At 43.3% G+C, this 16,479-nt stretch overlaps 1 protein-coding gene across 1 annotated transcript in view; it reads left to right on the forward strand.

The window, feature by feature from the left end:
• LOC307042906 (uncharacterized protein) overlaps nucleotides 1-12,112 on the forward strand; it is a 34,974-nt gene extending 22,862 nt beyond the window's left edge. Inside the window, exons 2-3 of the mRNA XM_079687064.1 lie at nucleotides 2,753-4,155; nucleotides 9,357-12,112. Coding sequence (XP_079543190.1) covers nucleotides 2,760-4,155; nucleotides 9,357-10,921 — 2,961 coding nt within the window. The 5' untranslated portion in view covers nucleotides 2,753-2,759 and the 3' untranslated portion in view covers nucleotides 10,922-12,112. The remainder of the gene's footprint in view (nucleotides 1-2,752; nucleotides 4,156-9,356) is intronic.
• The last annotated feature ends 4,367 nt before the right edge of the window (nucleotides 12,113-16,479 follow it).

The following is a 16,479-nucleotide window of genomic DNA, read 5'->3' on the forward strand; positions in this document are numbered from 1 at the left end:
ATCTGCAGGAAACAGCGTCTGAGGGTTTCTTAATATTTAATAAACTCTGAATGTTGTATATCCATGTAACGGGAAGAAACTCAGCTAACTGATCTTTTTTATTTTTTTGCAAAAAAAAACACAAAGCTAACGCAGAGCCTCTGAATTAGCCAGAAGCGGAAAAAATCTTAATGCCTTAATTAGAGAACTCTATACCGATCGATATACTTATTGGATCTGCACAAACAAGTTTAGCTAACATCCTGAGATTCCACAGATTATAGAAATATAAGGATCATCACTGAGCGATCAGACCTCGTGACAGGGGAAGCAAATAAAGACAACACACAACGTAGCTTTAGCTAGCAAAACACAGAGATATGCTCACCTTAGCTGTTATTCTGATCAAAAGTCGTGTTCAATGGCATTAAAACGAGAGAAAACGCGGCTGAATGTTAATCCATAGGTTAATCCAATGTGTCTGTCACTTTGAAAAAATGATTGATAATCCATAATTCAATTTATATGCAAAAATCGGAGAAGAAACATTAGCTGCTAATGGTAGCCACCAGAGTGTGTCACCGGTTTTGGCTTCGCGTCACTCTCGCTCCTTATCTGGTAACCTGTGTGTGCATTTGGAACCTTCCTTCGATTCCATTGGCTCTGACGGTTAGAAAGAGATGTCAATCATCAAAATCGAAAAGGGGGGCTAGAGATATGGAAAATCCACCCAAATGACCCCAGAAGTGGGTTTCTTTGCTAATCCTCTCTAAAAAGCTCAAATGTCACTTGTTTTGCATCAATCTTGATACAGGGTACTTATTATATTTTGTAATTTGGATTCCTAAAGCTTTTAGTCAACCATCCCATCATCCAAGGGTAGTTTTCACTATAAGTACAAAATATGTTTTGGACGGACACTCTAATTTACAGTTTTTTACTTTGTTCAATCTGAATTTTCTTTAAAATAAAAAGCATCTATATTGATTCTGACTTTTCTACATCCAACTCACAGGTGTATCATTACTTTGAGAACAAGGATTATTAATTTTCCCCTTTTAGAAGAGAAGATATGGTCATTTGTTCTGGGAATGTCATTTTCGAGCCTGAGACCTGAACAACAGGCTCAGGGGTTCAACAGGTTAAGATGGAAGCAGATTCCAAGGTTAGTGCTGGAGTAGCATTAGCCCTTTTCACACCAAGTACTTTGCGGTACTTGTCCCCCCCGAACTCTTTAGTCCCTCGAACTGTCCTAGTAGATCACGTTCACACCGGAATAAGTCCCTGAGGGAGGATTACGCAAATGAAGCCGCTGATGTCACTTCTTCTTCTGCTTTGGTTTTACTGGCAGGCCGCTGTACATGAGGCATCTGTTCATCTTCCTCAGACATGATGGAGTTGAGTGAAGTTGTGTTTTTTGTGCTCATGTTATACAGCTTGGTTATTTAAGCCAACTAGGGATATGACACAAATGCGGAGCCACCCGTTGAATGCAATAGCAAAGCTGTTTTCTTTTGTGTTGCCATAAGTTAGTCACACTCCGTTGGTGCGTTGGGCTAATGCTAATGCGAGCAAATAAAATGGCGGCTTCACAAAACTTTTCGGAGTTTTACAGGGCATGGTTTGCAATTCTCCCAGTCAATCAGAAATGTTTAGTGTGGCCGACACACCCACGAACCATTGCCTCCTCAGGAAAGTACCACCTCTCTAGCAGGGACTATCTAAGGGTGAAAAGGTTTGCACGAACTATGTTCTAGTTCCAGATCTTTTTGGTGTGAAAGCAAAATCCAATATCAGAACTATTCCTGGGTACTCCGGTGTGAAAGCACCTATTGTCTGGCCCCAGAAGACGGTTTGTTTTTGCTAAATCTGTCTAAAAATGTAAAATATCACTTGTTTTGCATCAATCTTGATACAGGGTACTTCTTATATGTTCTACTTTGGATTCCTAAAGCTTTTAGTCTACCTTACCATCATCCAAGGTTAGTTTTCACTATAAGTACAAAATATGTTTTGGAAGGACACTATAATTTACAGTTTTTTACCATGTTCAATCTGAATTTTCTTTAAAATAAAAAACATCTATATTGAATCTGACTTTTCCACATCCAACTGACAGGTTTATCATTACTTTGAGAAAAAAGATTATGAATTTAACCCTTTTAGAAGGGAAGATATGGTCATTTGTTCTGGGGATGTCATTTTCGAGCCTGAAACCTGAAAAACAGGCTCTGGGTTTAACAGGTTAGTATATGCTGAACAACAACGGTCCCAACACAGAGCCTTGTGGCACTCCCAGTGAGCATGGTTCGGTTGATGACAATTTATTATTTATAAGAAAACATTGAGAACGACTAGATAAATATGACCTTACCCATTTCAGTGAGCTAACTGATAGCTTGACTTTGGAGAGTTTTGATGAAGGTTTTGGATGACTTACTGTGTGATATGCTATACGGAGATCAAGAAAAACTGCTCCAACTATCCCTCCTTTGTCTAATTTAGCCGTGATTCCTTCCAAGAAGAAACACCATGCAGTCTCAGTAGAACAATTGTTCCTGAATCCAAACTGAATAGGGAGGAGTAGGTCGTTGTTGCTCAGGTGTGACACCAGCTGTTCTACCTTTGGAACCACTTTAGACACAACAGGTAGAATGCTGATGGGTCTATAGCTGATAACTTGTCACTATAGTTAAATACTGGGGTTACAGTTATAGTTTTAAAAGCCATGACTGACTGTACTTCCTGTCTGCTGTGTTTCTGCTTCACTCAGAGACAACATGGCTTCCAGATTAGAGGAAGATCTCTGCTGTCCGGTCTGTCAGGAAGTCTTTAGAGATCCTGTTCTTCTGTCCTGTAGCCACAGCTTCTGCAAAGCCTGTCTGAAGAACTGGTTTAGAGAGAAACCAACACGAGAGTGTCCAGTCTGTAACGGAAGATCTTCAACAGGAGAACCTCCCTGTAACCTGGTGTTAAAGAACCTGTGTGAGAGTTTCCTACAGGAGAGAGGTCAGAGACCTCCAGAGGCTCTCTGCAGTCTGCACTCTGAGAAACTCAAACTCTTCTGTCTGGACCATCAGCAGCCAGTGTGTGTCGTCTGCAGAGATTCAGAGAAACACAGCGACCACAGATTCAGACCCATCGATGAAGCTGCTCGACAACACAAGAAGAAGCTTCAGGAAGCTCTGCAGCCCTTAAAGGAGAAGTTAGAGACTTTTGAAGAAGTTAAAGTGAAGTTTGATCAAACAGCAGAACACCTGAAGGTCCAGGCCCGACGCACAGAGACACAGATTAAGGAGCAGTTTAAGAAGCTTCACCAGTTTCTAGAAGAGGAAGAGGAGGCCAGGATGGCTGCACTGAGGGAGGAAGAGGAGCAGAAGAGGAGGATGATGGAGGAGAAGATGGAGGCTGTGAGCAGAGAGATAGCAGCTCTTTCTCACACAGTCAGAGCCACAGAGGAGGAGCTGAGAGCTGAAGACGTCTCCTTCCTGCACAGCTACAAGGCTGCAGTGGAGAGGCTGCAGCGCCCCCTGCTGGAGGCTCCACAGCTGCCCTCAGGAGCTCTGATAGACCAGGCCAAACACCTGGGCAACCTCAGCTTCAACATCTGGAGCAAGATGAAGGACGTGGTGTCCTACTCTCCTCTCATCCTGGACCCAAACACTGCTCATCCAAACCTCATCCTGTCTGAAGATCTGACCAGAGTGAGGCCAGGAGAGAGACAGGAACGTCCTGATAATCCAGAGAGGCTTGATGATTACTTCTCTGTCCGGGGCTCTGAGGGCTTTGACTCAGGGACTCACAGCTGGGATGTCCAGGTTGGAGACAATAGATGGTGGGTACTGGGTGTGTTAGAAGAGTCTCTCCAGAGGAAGAGAGACATGGAGTCTGGATTATGGAGAATAAAGTGTATTGGCGGTGAATACTCAATACATAAATACTCAGCATGCCCACCATCAGCTCCACCCACTCCTCTCCTCCTGCAGAAGGAGCTCCAGAGGGTCAGAGTGAATCTGGACTGGAACAGAGGAAAGCTGTCGTTCTCTGATCCTGACACGAACACACCCATACACACCTTCACACACACTTTCACTGAGAGGATGTTTCCATTCATTTTCACTGGGGTTGAAGTGAAGGTATTACCACTGAAGGTGTGTGTGACAGTGGATCAGAGCAGTTAGAACAACAGGAGGATTATATCTCTGATGGAGTTCATTTCTCAGAGAGGAATGAACTAAAGCTGCACCTGTTTAGTTTCTTGTTATTTAGTTGGGAGGTATCCTTTTTCTATCTATGATCAACTTTTATTAAACTGAACTACATGCACTTATCTTAATGTCTTCTCCTTAACACGTGGGACCAACCAAAGCTTGCAAGAACGATGTTTCTCCATAACTCTCATTAACATGGAGTTTGATTTAGAGCCAATGAGAGGAAGAGCTTTCTTCACATGATCAATGATTTCAGATCTTTATGTCGGGTTAGTTTAACCTTTTCTGTTTCTTTCATTCTGTGTCATTTTAAATTGTTGTTCATTTCTGATTTGTGTGTGACGGGATCCAGAATAAATAAAAACATGTATCCACCTGAATGTTTGAGCGGCCAATCATTTATCAGCTCTGAACAAACACATTAAGAAATCTACTTCAGATTATAACGTTTCCAGACATGAAAGTCAATGTTTAAACTGAAATGATATTTAATAAACAGAGTTTAGAGCCTGAATTAACTCTTGGTTCCTCAGAATCAGGGATTAAAGAAAAGGTCTTATAATCATGAGTATGTTATATGAGTAGTGTATGTTGAACAGGGTCACAAGGCAGAGCCTGGAGGAGTAAACACATAGGTGTTCAGCATATGAAGTTTTACATTTACATTTAAACTCAGGATTTAATCAGAGTCAGGACTAATATATACTTGTGTGGCAGCGGGGACAGACAGCTGATCAGAACCAGGTCACCAGTCACTAGATAAAAGCCTGCTGGGAACCTGGTTCTGGTCTCTCTCAGTGGGCTGGGTCCAGGAGGCGTGTGGCGCAGTGGATAGAGCCTTGGTGTTTGGATCAGGGGGTCACAGGTTCAAACCCCACTGCAGTCAGCATGTCGTTGTGTCTCTGAGACACTTTACCCCAAAGTGCTCCTGTGGGGATTGTCCACAGTGTTTAGTATGTAAGTTGCTTTGGATAAAAGTGTCTAAGTAGTGACATGTCATGTAATGTAATAATGTAATGGAGGGGGGAGTCCCTCAGAAGCCCTACCTGGCGTGCCATGAAGTGGATTTTGTTTCTGGTTGGACTCTTTTATGTTGCCCCTGGTTTTTCGTTGGCCTCTGATTAAACCCTTGTTGCAAACACCCTTCATCTCCTTCAGTTTCTCCCCCACGGTGAGCAGAGCACTCTCACAGCTATAGGGGAAATGAAATAAACACATTATAGTGTTCAGGTGTTGAGGCTTAAAGGTCAGGTTTGAGATCGGCCCGGTTCTGATCACGTGGCCCTAAACATCCATCCATCTTCATCAGACTTCTTTAGACATGTTAGCGTTCTGTTCAAACCACCGGGAAAAAGAGTTCGAGCTGTTAGGAAATCACCTGTTGGTTTCAGAAGACCACTCATCGTCTTCAACACGTATCAAATCCACAGCATAACGTTAACTAAAGATCTTGTGAACCAATGTTTGTCTTTACGTCTTCCAAGCAGCTACTGGTGTGTGATTGGATGAATTACAGAACAATGAGTTCTACAACAATGACGACATCGAAAATAATCTATCGACCGCAGGAGTAAACGTCTGATTGCTGTTTTTTTGGAGAACTCGAAGCAGCAGCAAGAACTCAAACCCGGTCACAGAAATAGGAAAGATTAGATTCAGCACGGTACGCTCGTAGAGATGAATGGGTTCAGGTTTAGAACTACCGCGTTTGGTTTGATAACGGTTTACAGTACCTACGATCACTCTGCACCATATGATGTGTTAATGTTTAACTCTCCACGACAACCTTTAATCCTGCAATGAATCCACACTTTGAACTGAGACACTCCTTGAGTTCCATGAGAGGAAACAGCACTCAGCAGACTTCATCACTTCAGAGAGACGGACTGAAAACCAGACGATCAGATTCACCTTCAGAACAAACTAACAACTTCCTCTGAGTTCAGCTACAGGAGAGAAAAGAGGAAACTACAACTCTGCTGCTTCAACCTGAGGACCCTCCACCCCCTGAAGGTGAGTCTGACTCCAACACCACTCAGAGTAGATTTCAGTCCGTAGGGGGGGGGAGGGTCATTCATATATTATTATACGTCTTTATTGAACAAGGATCATCCATACAAATACGTTAATCTTAAAAAGAGAAGAGATGCTAAATGCTATATTATAGCTAAAAGCTCATTTCTATCCGCAGTCCCTGGGCAGGAACACATAACAATCAACCAGAAATAAAACATGTCCTAGAGCCTATCACACTCTCAATAGAACCAGATCAAAGTACAGAGGTATAAATATACTAGTACATTTGTCAAAATACATATAATTGTACGAATCATTTAACATCTCAAATTACAGAAAACTTCATTTTGGTAAAACACAATAAGCTACATTTGGGATGAAATGTGAAAATCTGAGCAGGTTTTAAGATGGAAGCAGATTCCAATGTTTGATTGCGTAAACAAGAGATTGCAGATTGTGCAGAGGTTACATCTGCGTTCAGGGCGGGTCGAGGTTCTGCCCATTTCTTCAGAGCGGAGCTGGAAGAAGCTTCTCAACGGTGCTGGAGAAGCGTTGTATCTGATGTTGAATACCAATTAGAGTTATTGAAAACAGAAGGAGATTGTATCTGGATAACATATTGCATGGATGGTGTTTGAATGATTTCTTATCAAAAGAGGGTTGAAACTGGTTTCAGCTCAGTCTTACTGGCCTGAGACCAGCAGGGGATACAATGCTGAAGATGTGGGGAAATCATGCTTCTATTGTTAATGAGTTCCTGTTATAGCTCTCACAGGCTCCGCCCTCTACTGGACTCTATGGGTACTACCCTCTATGCAAGCATTCACCTACTGAGATTTCTATAGACGTAGCCGGCCTTGGGGCGGGCCTACCTGAATGCGCATATCACCGTATAAAAGGAGGCCTCGCCTCCTGACTATCATCCCCTTTCTCTTCAGCCAGCGGGCAACAACTGAAGCAGAGATAAGACGTTTGAAAGAAGAAGAAAGAGTTATCATACCTCCAGGGAGTCGCCACTGCTAGAGACCCGGGCCTGTCCTTTCGTGCCCTGGCTGAAATAGCGGGCGCCGATCCCCACCACCTTTGCTTAAAGTTTTTGGGGGACCAGGATATGGCCGAGGCGGTGCCATTCACGTTCGCCATTCCTTCCGGGTCCGGCGTCCATGGAAGTCCACCGCCCAGGGCAGTACTCTCCCTGGATGATGATCATGGAGGCGGGTGTGTGGGCTACTCGCTCATTGCTAGAGATGCCCCTGCCTCACCAGGTCCGAGCGATTATTGGGCCGCAAGGCCGAATAAGTAGCGTGTTTACGCAAGGGCTCTTTGGATTGATCTCCTTGCTCACGGGATAAGGAGTAATCGCAGTGTGGCTGCTTCTTGCTCATCCCCAGAGGAAGGAACACTGTCCTATAGGGATGTGCATCTCCATCACTGAGGCCGATACCATGCGCATCTCAATACGTTGCCACGATACGATACATTAACGATACATTTTAAACACCAGGCAATGCGATACGATACGATTCACCCCTGTTGCGATACAGTTCGATACGATTTGATTCAACATTATGCGATACGGGGCGATACGATGCGATTCAACACGATACAAAATAATGATACTTTAATATGGTACGAGAATTTTTGTTTTATTCCTTATATGCAGCAAATCATAAATTAACAAAAAAGTGCTTCACATATTTGGCTCTCTCTACTAGTACTGCACATCCCATCATGCTGTTTCTTTTACCTTAAAGAAAACAAACACTTGGACCTTTCACAAACTGGCCTTTTCACAAGTGTAGTGCTGTTCTGTCTCCAGAGTACAGTACCATTGTATAACACCTCACAGTTAAACAATGTAAGGATGCTATGCCCAGGATTAACAATGTGCAAATAACAGCTACCATAGAGCAATGCCTATACAGCTGCTGCCTGATGTGCTGAACACTCAGAGGCTAACTCACCAGTGAGCAGGAAGCAGTGGTTTCTATAGGAACAATAAAGAATACAAATAACCTTTCACAAACAGCTCTTTCATAACTGCTTACAGTGAGGAAGACATTTAAACTGTGATTGGCCGTCATGGTTTCTCTTTTCAGCCGCAGACCCCATGTCTCCTCTTTATGGGCGTCGCTAAGTTCCTCGTACTACTTGTGTACTTTAAAGCGGCACGGCATCGTTTACAACTTGCGAGCGATTTTTCCAGTTGACCGTCTTTCTTGAAAAATCCGAAGTGTTGCCAAACGTTTGATTTGTAGGTATTTTCCGGTGCGCTGTGTTTCTCTTTCTCCTCGACTTCCATGTGTGTTGATAACTGACACTCTCGGCCTCCGTAGCGGCGAAGCAGAGATCAAAGATCGTCTCTGCTGAGCGTTGACAAGATGAGGGGATTTTATATGAATCGGGGTTTTACCGATGCAAAGACGCTACGCAATCGATGCATCGCAAGTTCAACCCAAACTGTAACCGACGTGCACTCTTTCAACCGGTGCACTCGCATCTTGAATGTTTATGCCGGTGCACCGATGCGAAACGGTGAATGTTAACATCTCTACTGTCCTACACTCCCCCCCGCTGTAAACCCCAGTAGAGGGAGCCAGCAGGTGGGCGTGTGCACGTGAGTGGAATAAACCGAGTGCTTATAGTATGTTTACTTTTAAAGATGTTGTATTTCATATGTTTTTTAAAAGCCAAATTAGTATCCAAGATCACTCCTAGATATTTTACATCATTAACGTTTTGATGGTTTTTCCATTAACACTAAGCTGTGGATACACGGATAAAATACATCGTAACTGTTTATTTATTTAAAGTAAGACACAAATCACTTATCCGTTGAGCAACTTTGTGTAGCGTTACTGATCCATCATTAATCATTTTTAATATATCTGAACAACAACGGTCCCAACGCAGAGCCTTGTGGCACTCCCAGTGAGCATGGTTCGGTTGATGACAGTTTATTATTTATAAGAAAACATTGAGAACTACTAGATAAATACGACCTTACCCATTTTAGTGAGCTAACTGATCACTTTAGACCCAACAGGTGGAAAGCTGATGGTTCTATAGCTGATAACTTCTCACTTAAACACTGGGGTTACAATTGCTGGTTTAAATGACTGACTGTATTTCCTGTCTGCTGTGTTTCAGCTTCACTCAGAGACAACATGGCTTCCAGATCAGAGGAAGATCTCTGCTGTCCGGTCTGTCAGGAAGTCTTTAGAGATCCTGTTCTTCTGTCCTGTAGCCACAGCTTCTGCAAAGCCTGTCTGAAGAACTGGTTTAGAGAGAAACCAACACAAGAGTGTCCAGTCTGTCAGAGAAGATCTTCAAGAGGAGAACCTCCCTGTAACCTGGTGTTAAAGAACCTGTGTGAGAGTTTCCTACAGGAGAGAGATCAGAGACCTCCAGAGGCTCTCTGCAGTCTGCACTTTGAGAAACTCAAACTCTTCTGTCTGGACCACCAGCAACCAGTGTGTGTCGTCTGCAGAGATTCAGAGAAACACAGCGACCACAGATTCAGACCCATCGATGAAGCTGCACGACAACACAAGAAGAAGCTTCAGGAAGCTCTGCAGCCCTTAAAGGAGAAGATAGAGACTTTTGAAGAAGTTAAAGTGAAGTTTGATCAAACAGCAGAACACCTGAAGGTCCAGGCCCGACGCACAGAGACGCAGATTAAGAAGCAGTTTAAGAAGCTTCACCAGTTTCTAGAAGAGGAAGAGGAGGCCAGGATGGCTGCACTGAGGGAGGAAGAGGAGCAGAAGAGGAGGATGATGAAGGAGAAGATGGAGGCTGTGAGCAGAGAGATAGCAGCTCTTTCTCACACAGTCAGAGCCACAGAGGAGGAGCTGAGAGCTGAAGACGTCTCCTTCCTGCTCAACTACAAGGCTGCAGTGGAGAGGCTGCAGCGCCCCCTGCTGGAGGCTCCACAGCTGCCCTCAGGAGCTCTGATAGACCAGGCCAAACACCTGGGCAACCTCAGCTTCAACATCTGGAGCAAGATGAAGGACATGGTGTCCTACTCCCCTCTCATCCTGGACCCAAACACTGCTGGTCCATACCTCATCCTGTCTGAAGATCTGACCAGTGTGAGAGGAGGAGGAGAGGAGGAAGAGGAGGAAGAGGAGCGAGAGGAGGGAGAGGAGGGAGGGGAGGAAGAGGAGGAGGAAGAGGAGCGAGAGGAGGGAGAGGAGGGAGGGGAGAAAGAGGAGGAAGAGGAGGAAGAGGAGCGAGAGGAGGAAGAGGAGGAAGAGGAGGAAGAGGAGGAAGAGGAACTTCCTGATAATCCAGAGAGGTTTGATGATTCCTTCTCTGTCCTGGGCTCTGAGGGCTTTAACTCAGGGACTCACAGCTGGGATGTCCAGGTTGGAGACAATACATGCTGGGAACTGGGTGTGTTAGCAGAGTCTCTCCAGAGGAAGGGGGACATAGAGTCTGGATTATGGAGAATAGATTATCATCAAGGTGAATACTCAGCACGGTCACCACCAGGTCCAGAAACTCCTCTCCGCCTGAAGAAGAAGCTCCAGAGGGTCAGAGTGAATCTGGACTGGAACAGAGGAAAGCTGTCGTTCTCTGATCCTGACACGAACACACACATACACACCTTCACACACACTTTCACTGAGAGGATGTTTCCATTCATTTACACTGTGGAAGAAGTGAAGATATTACCAGGGAAGGTGTGTGTGACAGTGGAACAGAGCAGTTAGAACAACAGCAGGATTATATTTGTAGCGGCTAATCAATTCAATAGAATAGAAAAACGTAGCTTAAACTAAAACTGCCGCTAACCAGAAAGAGAATCTTGCGCAGGGAATTAATGTCCATTGTTCGGGCAGAATATCCTTTCTACCATTTATTGTGAGATTTCCAGTAACACACAGAGAACAATGATTTACCTTCTTCCTGCTGTTTCTCCTGGTGAAAAACCATTTGCTCGTCTGGTGCGCCATCCAACCTCCACCTGTCTCAAATATAAACTAATCACCCAGTGCCCAAAACCTCCTTCAAAATAAAAGGAGGTGAAAACTGCTGAAACAAAAGTGAATATTACATATAATGACTAATTCAATTTAAACAAAAACTGTCAGAAATTAAATATTAAATTACTAAATAACATCAACCCTTATATAGCTGCAACAATATCTCTGATGGAGTTCATTTCCTAGAGAGACATTCACTGAATTTAAAATCTGAAGCTGCATCTGTTTAGTTTTAATTCTTGTTAGTTAGTTTGACAATATACTTAATATGTTTTACTGTCAACCTCAATTAAACTGAAATACACGTTTTACCGGTCTCAGAATCAGGATCTGAGGACGGCTGAGAACAATGGCAAGAAGTCATACACGTTAGCATATGGAATGTTCTGCTTTATTCACAATCTTAAAACATATTTACATGTCTCAAAATAACGTATTTCTTTATGTCTCTCAACATAAGCTCAAACCTATTACTTAAGTGCTAATAGTAGATATCTAATCAATTAAAACAATAAAATCTCAACTTAAGTAAATGTGTAACATTCATTTTTCTTTACACAATAAGGCGACATTAACTGAATGATCTGTTAGCATCGCGAACTAGGCTACATGCTAACCCGAGTTGGTCATTCTTATAAATAATGCCTCTCATTGCATTTACTTGCTCATTAAATGTGTCAAGTTTTCCCAAACTGTTTCTGAGTTGATCCATATACATTTTATAACGTTTACTGCAGTGCTTGAATTGGGCCGGTATCGGTACGCAGTACCGGCACTTCTGATTTTTACCCATGTTGTTGAATTATGAATTGTAATATATGAATTTGTTTATTTAATACTCTTATACTAATCACTTCCTGTATTCCCGTGATAAAAGGGGCATGCTCAATAAAACGTGTCACTTCCGGTTGAAGCAAAGCCAAAGGTGTATGTGTGTATTTATTCCTCTGTCACGTTAAACTATGTTCACGGTATTCCTGCCCTAAGATCATGGCATCATTAGGTGGTACCGGTACTTCTCACGTCATGACGGCCCGGACTGGCCATCGGGAGGACCGGGGGGTTTCCCAATGGCCTGGCCTGCTAACTGGCCTGAGGCCCTGAGGATTTTTCTTTTTTTGTATGTATGTATTGTAAACGCAACGCTGCGCAAATGTGGGTCTGACTCGGCCTCACAGAGGGTGACTGGCTGTCTACATGACGTGGCCTGCCGACATTGCCACTTTCATACAGATCATACTAATGCCCTCGATTGGTCTCTGTGTGTCATTCAAGCTCGGGAGGGTGTGTGTTAGTGCATTGTTTTTCAAAGTGGGGCCCCCGACTCCCCGGGGGGCCGCCAGGGGGCGCCAGGGGGGTCACGCAAAGTTTGAGGGAAACAGGATTTTTTCTTTTTTTAAAGTTTCATTATTTATTTATTTTTTGATGTTATTAATAACTGCATATCTATCAATCTATGTGTCCTTTGATGTCAATCTTTTAATATTTTTTGTTTTTGAATCACACGACCGCCCTTCAAGCCAAACAGAATCGAGCTGCCGCCACTGAGAGTGAAACTGAGTATCTGCTCAGCTTTTGGAGCAAGTGAGAGCTAGTGAATGTTTCGCTCTGCAGCTGGATGAGAGCACGGATAGCAAATGTCGCAGAATTGCTTGCATGCATCAGATTTATTTCAGAAGACAACTTTGTTGAGGAAATATTATTTTACAAAGCACTGGAAGGTAGGACCACATGAAGAGACATTTTCCAAGTTTTAGATGAGTACATCATCTCAAATGGACTTGACTGGTCTCGTTGTGTGGGTGTCTGTTCAGATGGGGCAGTGGGGCTATGACAGGCAAAGAAAGCGGAGTGACAGCTTTGATCAGGCAGAAGGCCCCAAATGTAGTGGCAACGCACTGCCTGCTCCATCGCGAGGCACCTGTTCACATCATTTTTTTTAAAATTGCAACAGGGGGTTCCCCTCCAGAGGCATGGCAAAGTTTGGGAACCCCTGTGTTAGTGTATGTGTGACGCGAGCGAGCGTGAAAGCGCTTGCACCGGTTACGTGTATTGTTGTTGATAGCATCTGGTGCTAGCTAGCTGCGCTAACGGATATAAGGAGCTGTTTCAACAACAAGGTGTGTGTGTGTGTGTGTGTGTGTGTGTGTGTGTGTGTGTGTGTGTGTGTGTGTGTGTGTGTGTGTGTGTGTGTGTGTGTGTGTGTGTGTGTGTGTGTGTGTGTGTGTGTGTGTGTGTGTGTGTGTGTGTGTGTGTGTGTGTGTGTGTGTGTGTGTGTGTGTGTAACGGCCGTTAGGTTACGCTACGTTACGTCACTATACCCGAAATACTTCACTATAGAGCTCCTGCGGATGATGTCACATATGCTGGTCACGTGACGAGAAACGAAGGGGGCAGCCATTTTGGCAGTAATCGCGTCAGTAAATTCATTGGCAGGCACTGGCAGACTGTCGAGGATGGTGGATAACTGCTGTGCACCAGGTTGCACAAATAGGCGTGGGAAGAAGAAAGGTGTATCTTATTATCGCATTCCAAAAGACGCGGAGAGGAGGGAAAAGTGGATCGCAGCGATTAAAAGAGCCAGGAGCCGTCTGAACAAGACTGAAAGATGGGACCCCCCGGCCGTTTGCTTTCGCTTATGCAGTGATCACTTCATATCAGGTGGGTGAAGGAATACAGTACAATGCTACAAAAAGTTTTCAAAAAGCAAAAATACAAACTAGTTTCAGACGCACTGCAGTAGCTATCCAAGCTAATAAACAAACATGCTAACGTGACACTGCCGTAGCTAGACAAGCTAATAAACAAACAATGCTAACGTGACACTGCCTATCAAACTGGAATAATTTAATACTTACCCTTGCAGTGATGATGCCGAAGTTTTTGGATGTAAGACTCCACAGTTGAATGTTGTTTACGAAGCCGGACTGACACCATTTGTAAGCCTCCAAGCTTTTGTAAGCTCTGAGGGAGTCTCCTGAGTACACTGATGGAAAGCTTACAAGATAGCTGTGGATGTCCGCGTAGCGCAAGTCGGGTACATCGTCTTCAGAGCAGGAGGTTATGCTCTTGAAAAGCACACCGGGTGCATTATATGGGTCGCTTATATTTAATCTTTCTAATTTTGTACTATAAAGCCGAATTTCACTTGAATTAAAATGAGATGTATACTCGCACGGTAGGAAAACGCTGGCGCCGGTCGTCATGTTTACTGCCAAAATGGTGGCTGATAACCAAAAGTCACGTGACCGCAGGAGCTCTATACCCAAGAAGTAAACATTGGAAAAAGAGAAATGTCCATGGAGGCGTTCTGGGGCAGCACAGACAGGTCTTCTCTGTGTTAGAGTGTTACTCGCTGCAGGGTGTACTTTGAGGGGTTGTGACTCTGCAGACCGTTCACATGCAGAAGCTACAGAACACAAGGGGACGGGTCAGAACCAGAAAAGCATGACATGGGACCTTTAACGCTGTCACTGTTTGCACACCTTGTCATCTGTTCCCGCGATAAGGTTTCAATGCATTCAGCAGCAGTTATTAACAGGTTATCAACACGTAGCTGTATCTCAAATCGGTCCACATTGACTTTATGCATTTCTAATCAACTCATATTTATATTTTCTATCATTAAAGATGGTGAGATTGAAAGATGTTGTGGTTTTTCTCAGCTTTGTTTCCTGAAATGTGACTTTCCTTCTCATTCCTGCAAAGAGTGTGAAAAAAGGGAATGTGTGCGCTTCGTAACGTCCACTCTATCCCATTAAACGTGTTGAAACTCAGTTTTTAAAACACCGTACGGACGTATTCTCACTGTGTGTAATGCTTCTAGTGTAACACTGACCTTTTTTGATTAAAGGGTGGCGTCCATGACTTCCTGTCCCCTGATTGGTCGGTCCCACACTCTTCTTCTTTATCTCTCCGCATGTCCTTCGTCACTGTAAATGGTGAATGTTGTAAAGTACAGATGCTGATGAAAAAGAAATAACCATAGTGACATACATTTAAAGGGCTTTTCTAGTGCTGACCATCTGTTTGGGCAGCTTTGTGGTATTCTGTATCTATCATTATAGACCTTTTGGATGTTTTCTGTACAGTAGAATTTGAAAAAATGTATAGGCCCTATGCAGCCTTTTGGAAATAAATGTAGGCTACAGTTTAAAGATCTCAACTTGTTTAAACACTCGTTAAAATGTTTTTATGAACCACACAGCTCCTGTCTTCCAAGACCCACAAAACACACTACCAATAGAAATGCATTGCTTTTATAATGGTTCTGTGTGACATGAAAAAAATGGGGAAATCATGTTGGTGAATACGAATCAATAGATTAATTTTGTGACTAAAACACAAAATGCCGTGAGACTGGGTTGAACTATCTATAAATTAGTTTCTAATATTCTACAGTTATGTCTCGACTTCTCTGCACACTCTGCTGTTTCGAGTGCATAAGTTTTCTTTCATAACGGTCAAAAAGTCTGGAGAACTACTCACACTCAAGGACCACCATCTTGGCTAGCTAACCGCGATTGCTACGGTAAACACAGTAGCCTATTATGCAAATAAAAGCTTTACATGTATTTGTTTGACATTATATAAGTAGCCTATCACTACACTGGTGTCAACAAGAATCCACCGTTAATTTTGTAGGGTTAATGGCGCAGGCTGTGATGACTTTTTTTACCCCAAATTATTGTTGCTAGCTAGCTTGTTAGCTAAAAGCAATGCTAGTCCCTTTATGTGAGGGCGCAGCAGCCGTGTGTGATTCGACACAAAAAAACATGGTTGATAATTCTGCACTGCCTAAGTATTCACAGTGTTCATGCAGAGTAAGTATCATATTGAGACACAACATCACATTTAGCTGTGTTATGCTAGTAGCAGCTAATGTAGCTTCGAGCCACGAGCCTCATGCACAGAGGAGGAGTGGACTGAAGCCTGGTGAACGATAGAGGATTTACAAATATTAACTGAGTGTAAAAGAGTGGGAGATTTCAGGCAAAACCACAGATTTAACTGATCTTTAATTTCTTTAATTGTAAGATGTAGCTGTGCTATTAGCGGCTAATGTAGCTTCGAGTCAGTAGCACAGGGTCGCCAACTTTGGTTACCTGGCTGGAGTGAGAATTTGATATCATGGGTTTAATTACAGATATGCGCACTAAATGACTGCTATCGTTTCAGTAGCGGGACCTTAGCATATATATAGGATATATTTATACAATATATATAAATACACAATATTGGACACAGACTATAAAGGGCACAACGTTTCATTCACTAATGAAAGT

The sequence above is a fragment of the Notothenia rossii genome (genome assembly GCF_949606895.1).
Source record: "Notothenia rossii genome assembly, chromosome: 6".
Lineage (NCBI taxonomy): Eukaryota > Metazoa > Chordata > Actinopteri > Perciformes > Nototheniidae > Notothenia > Notothenia rossii.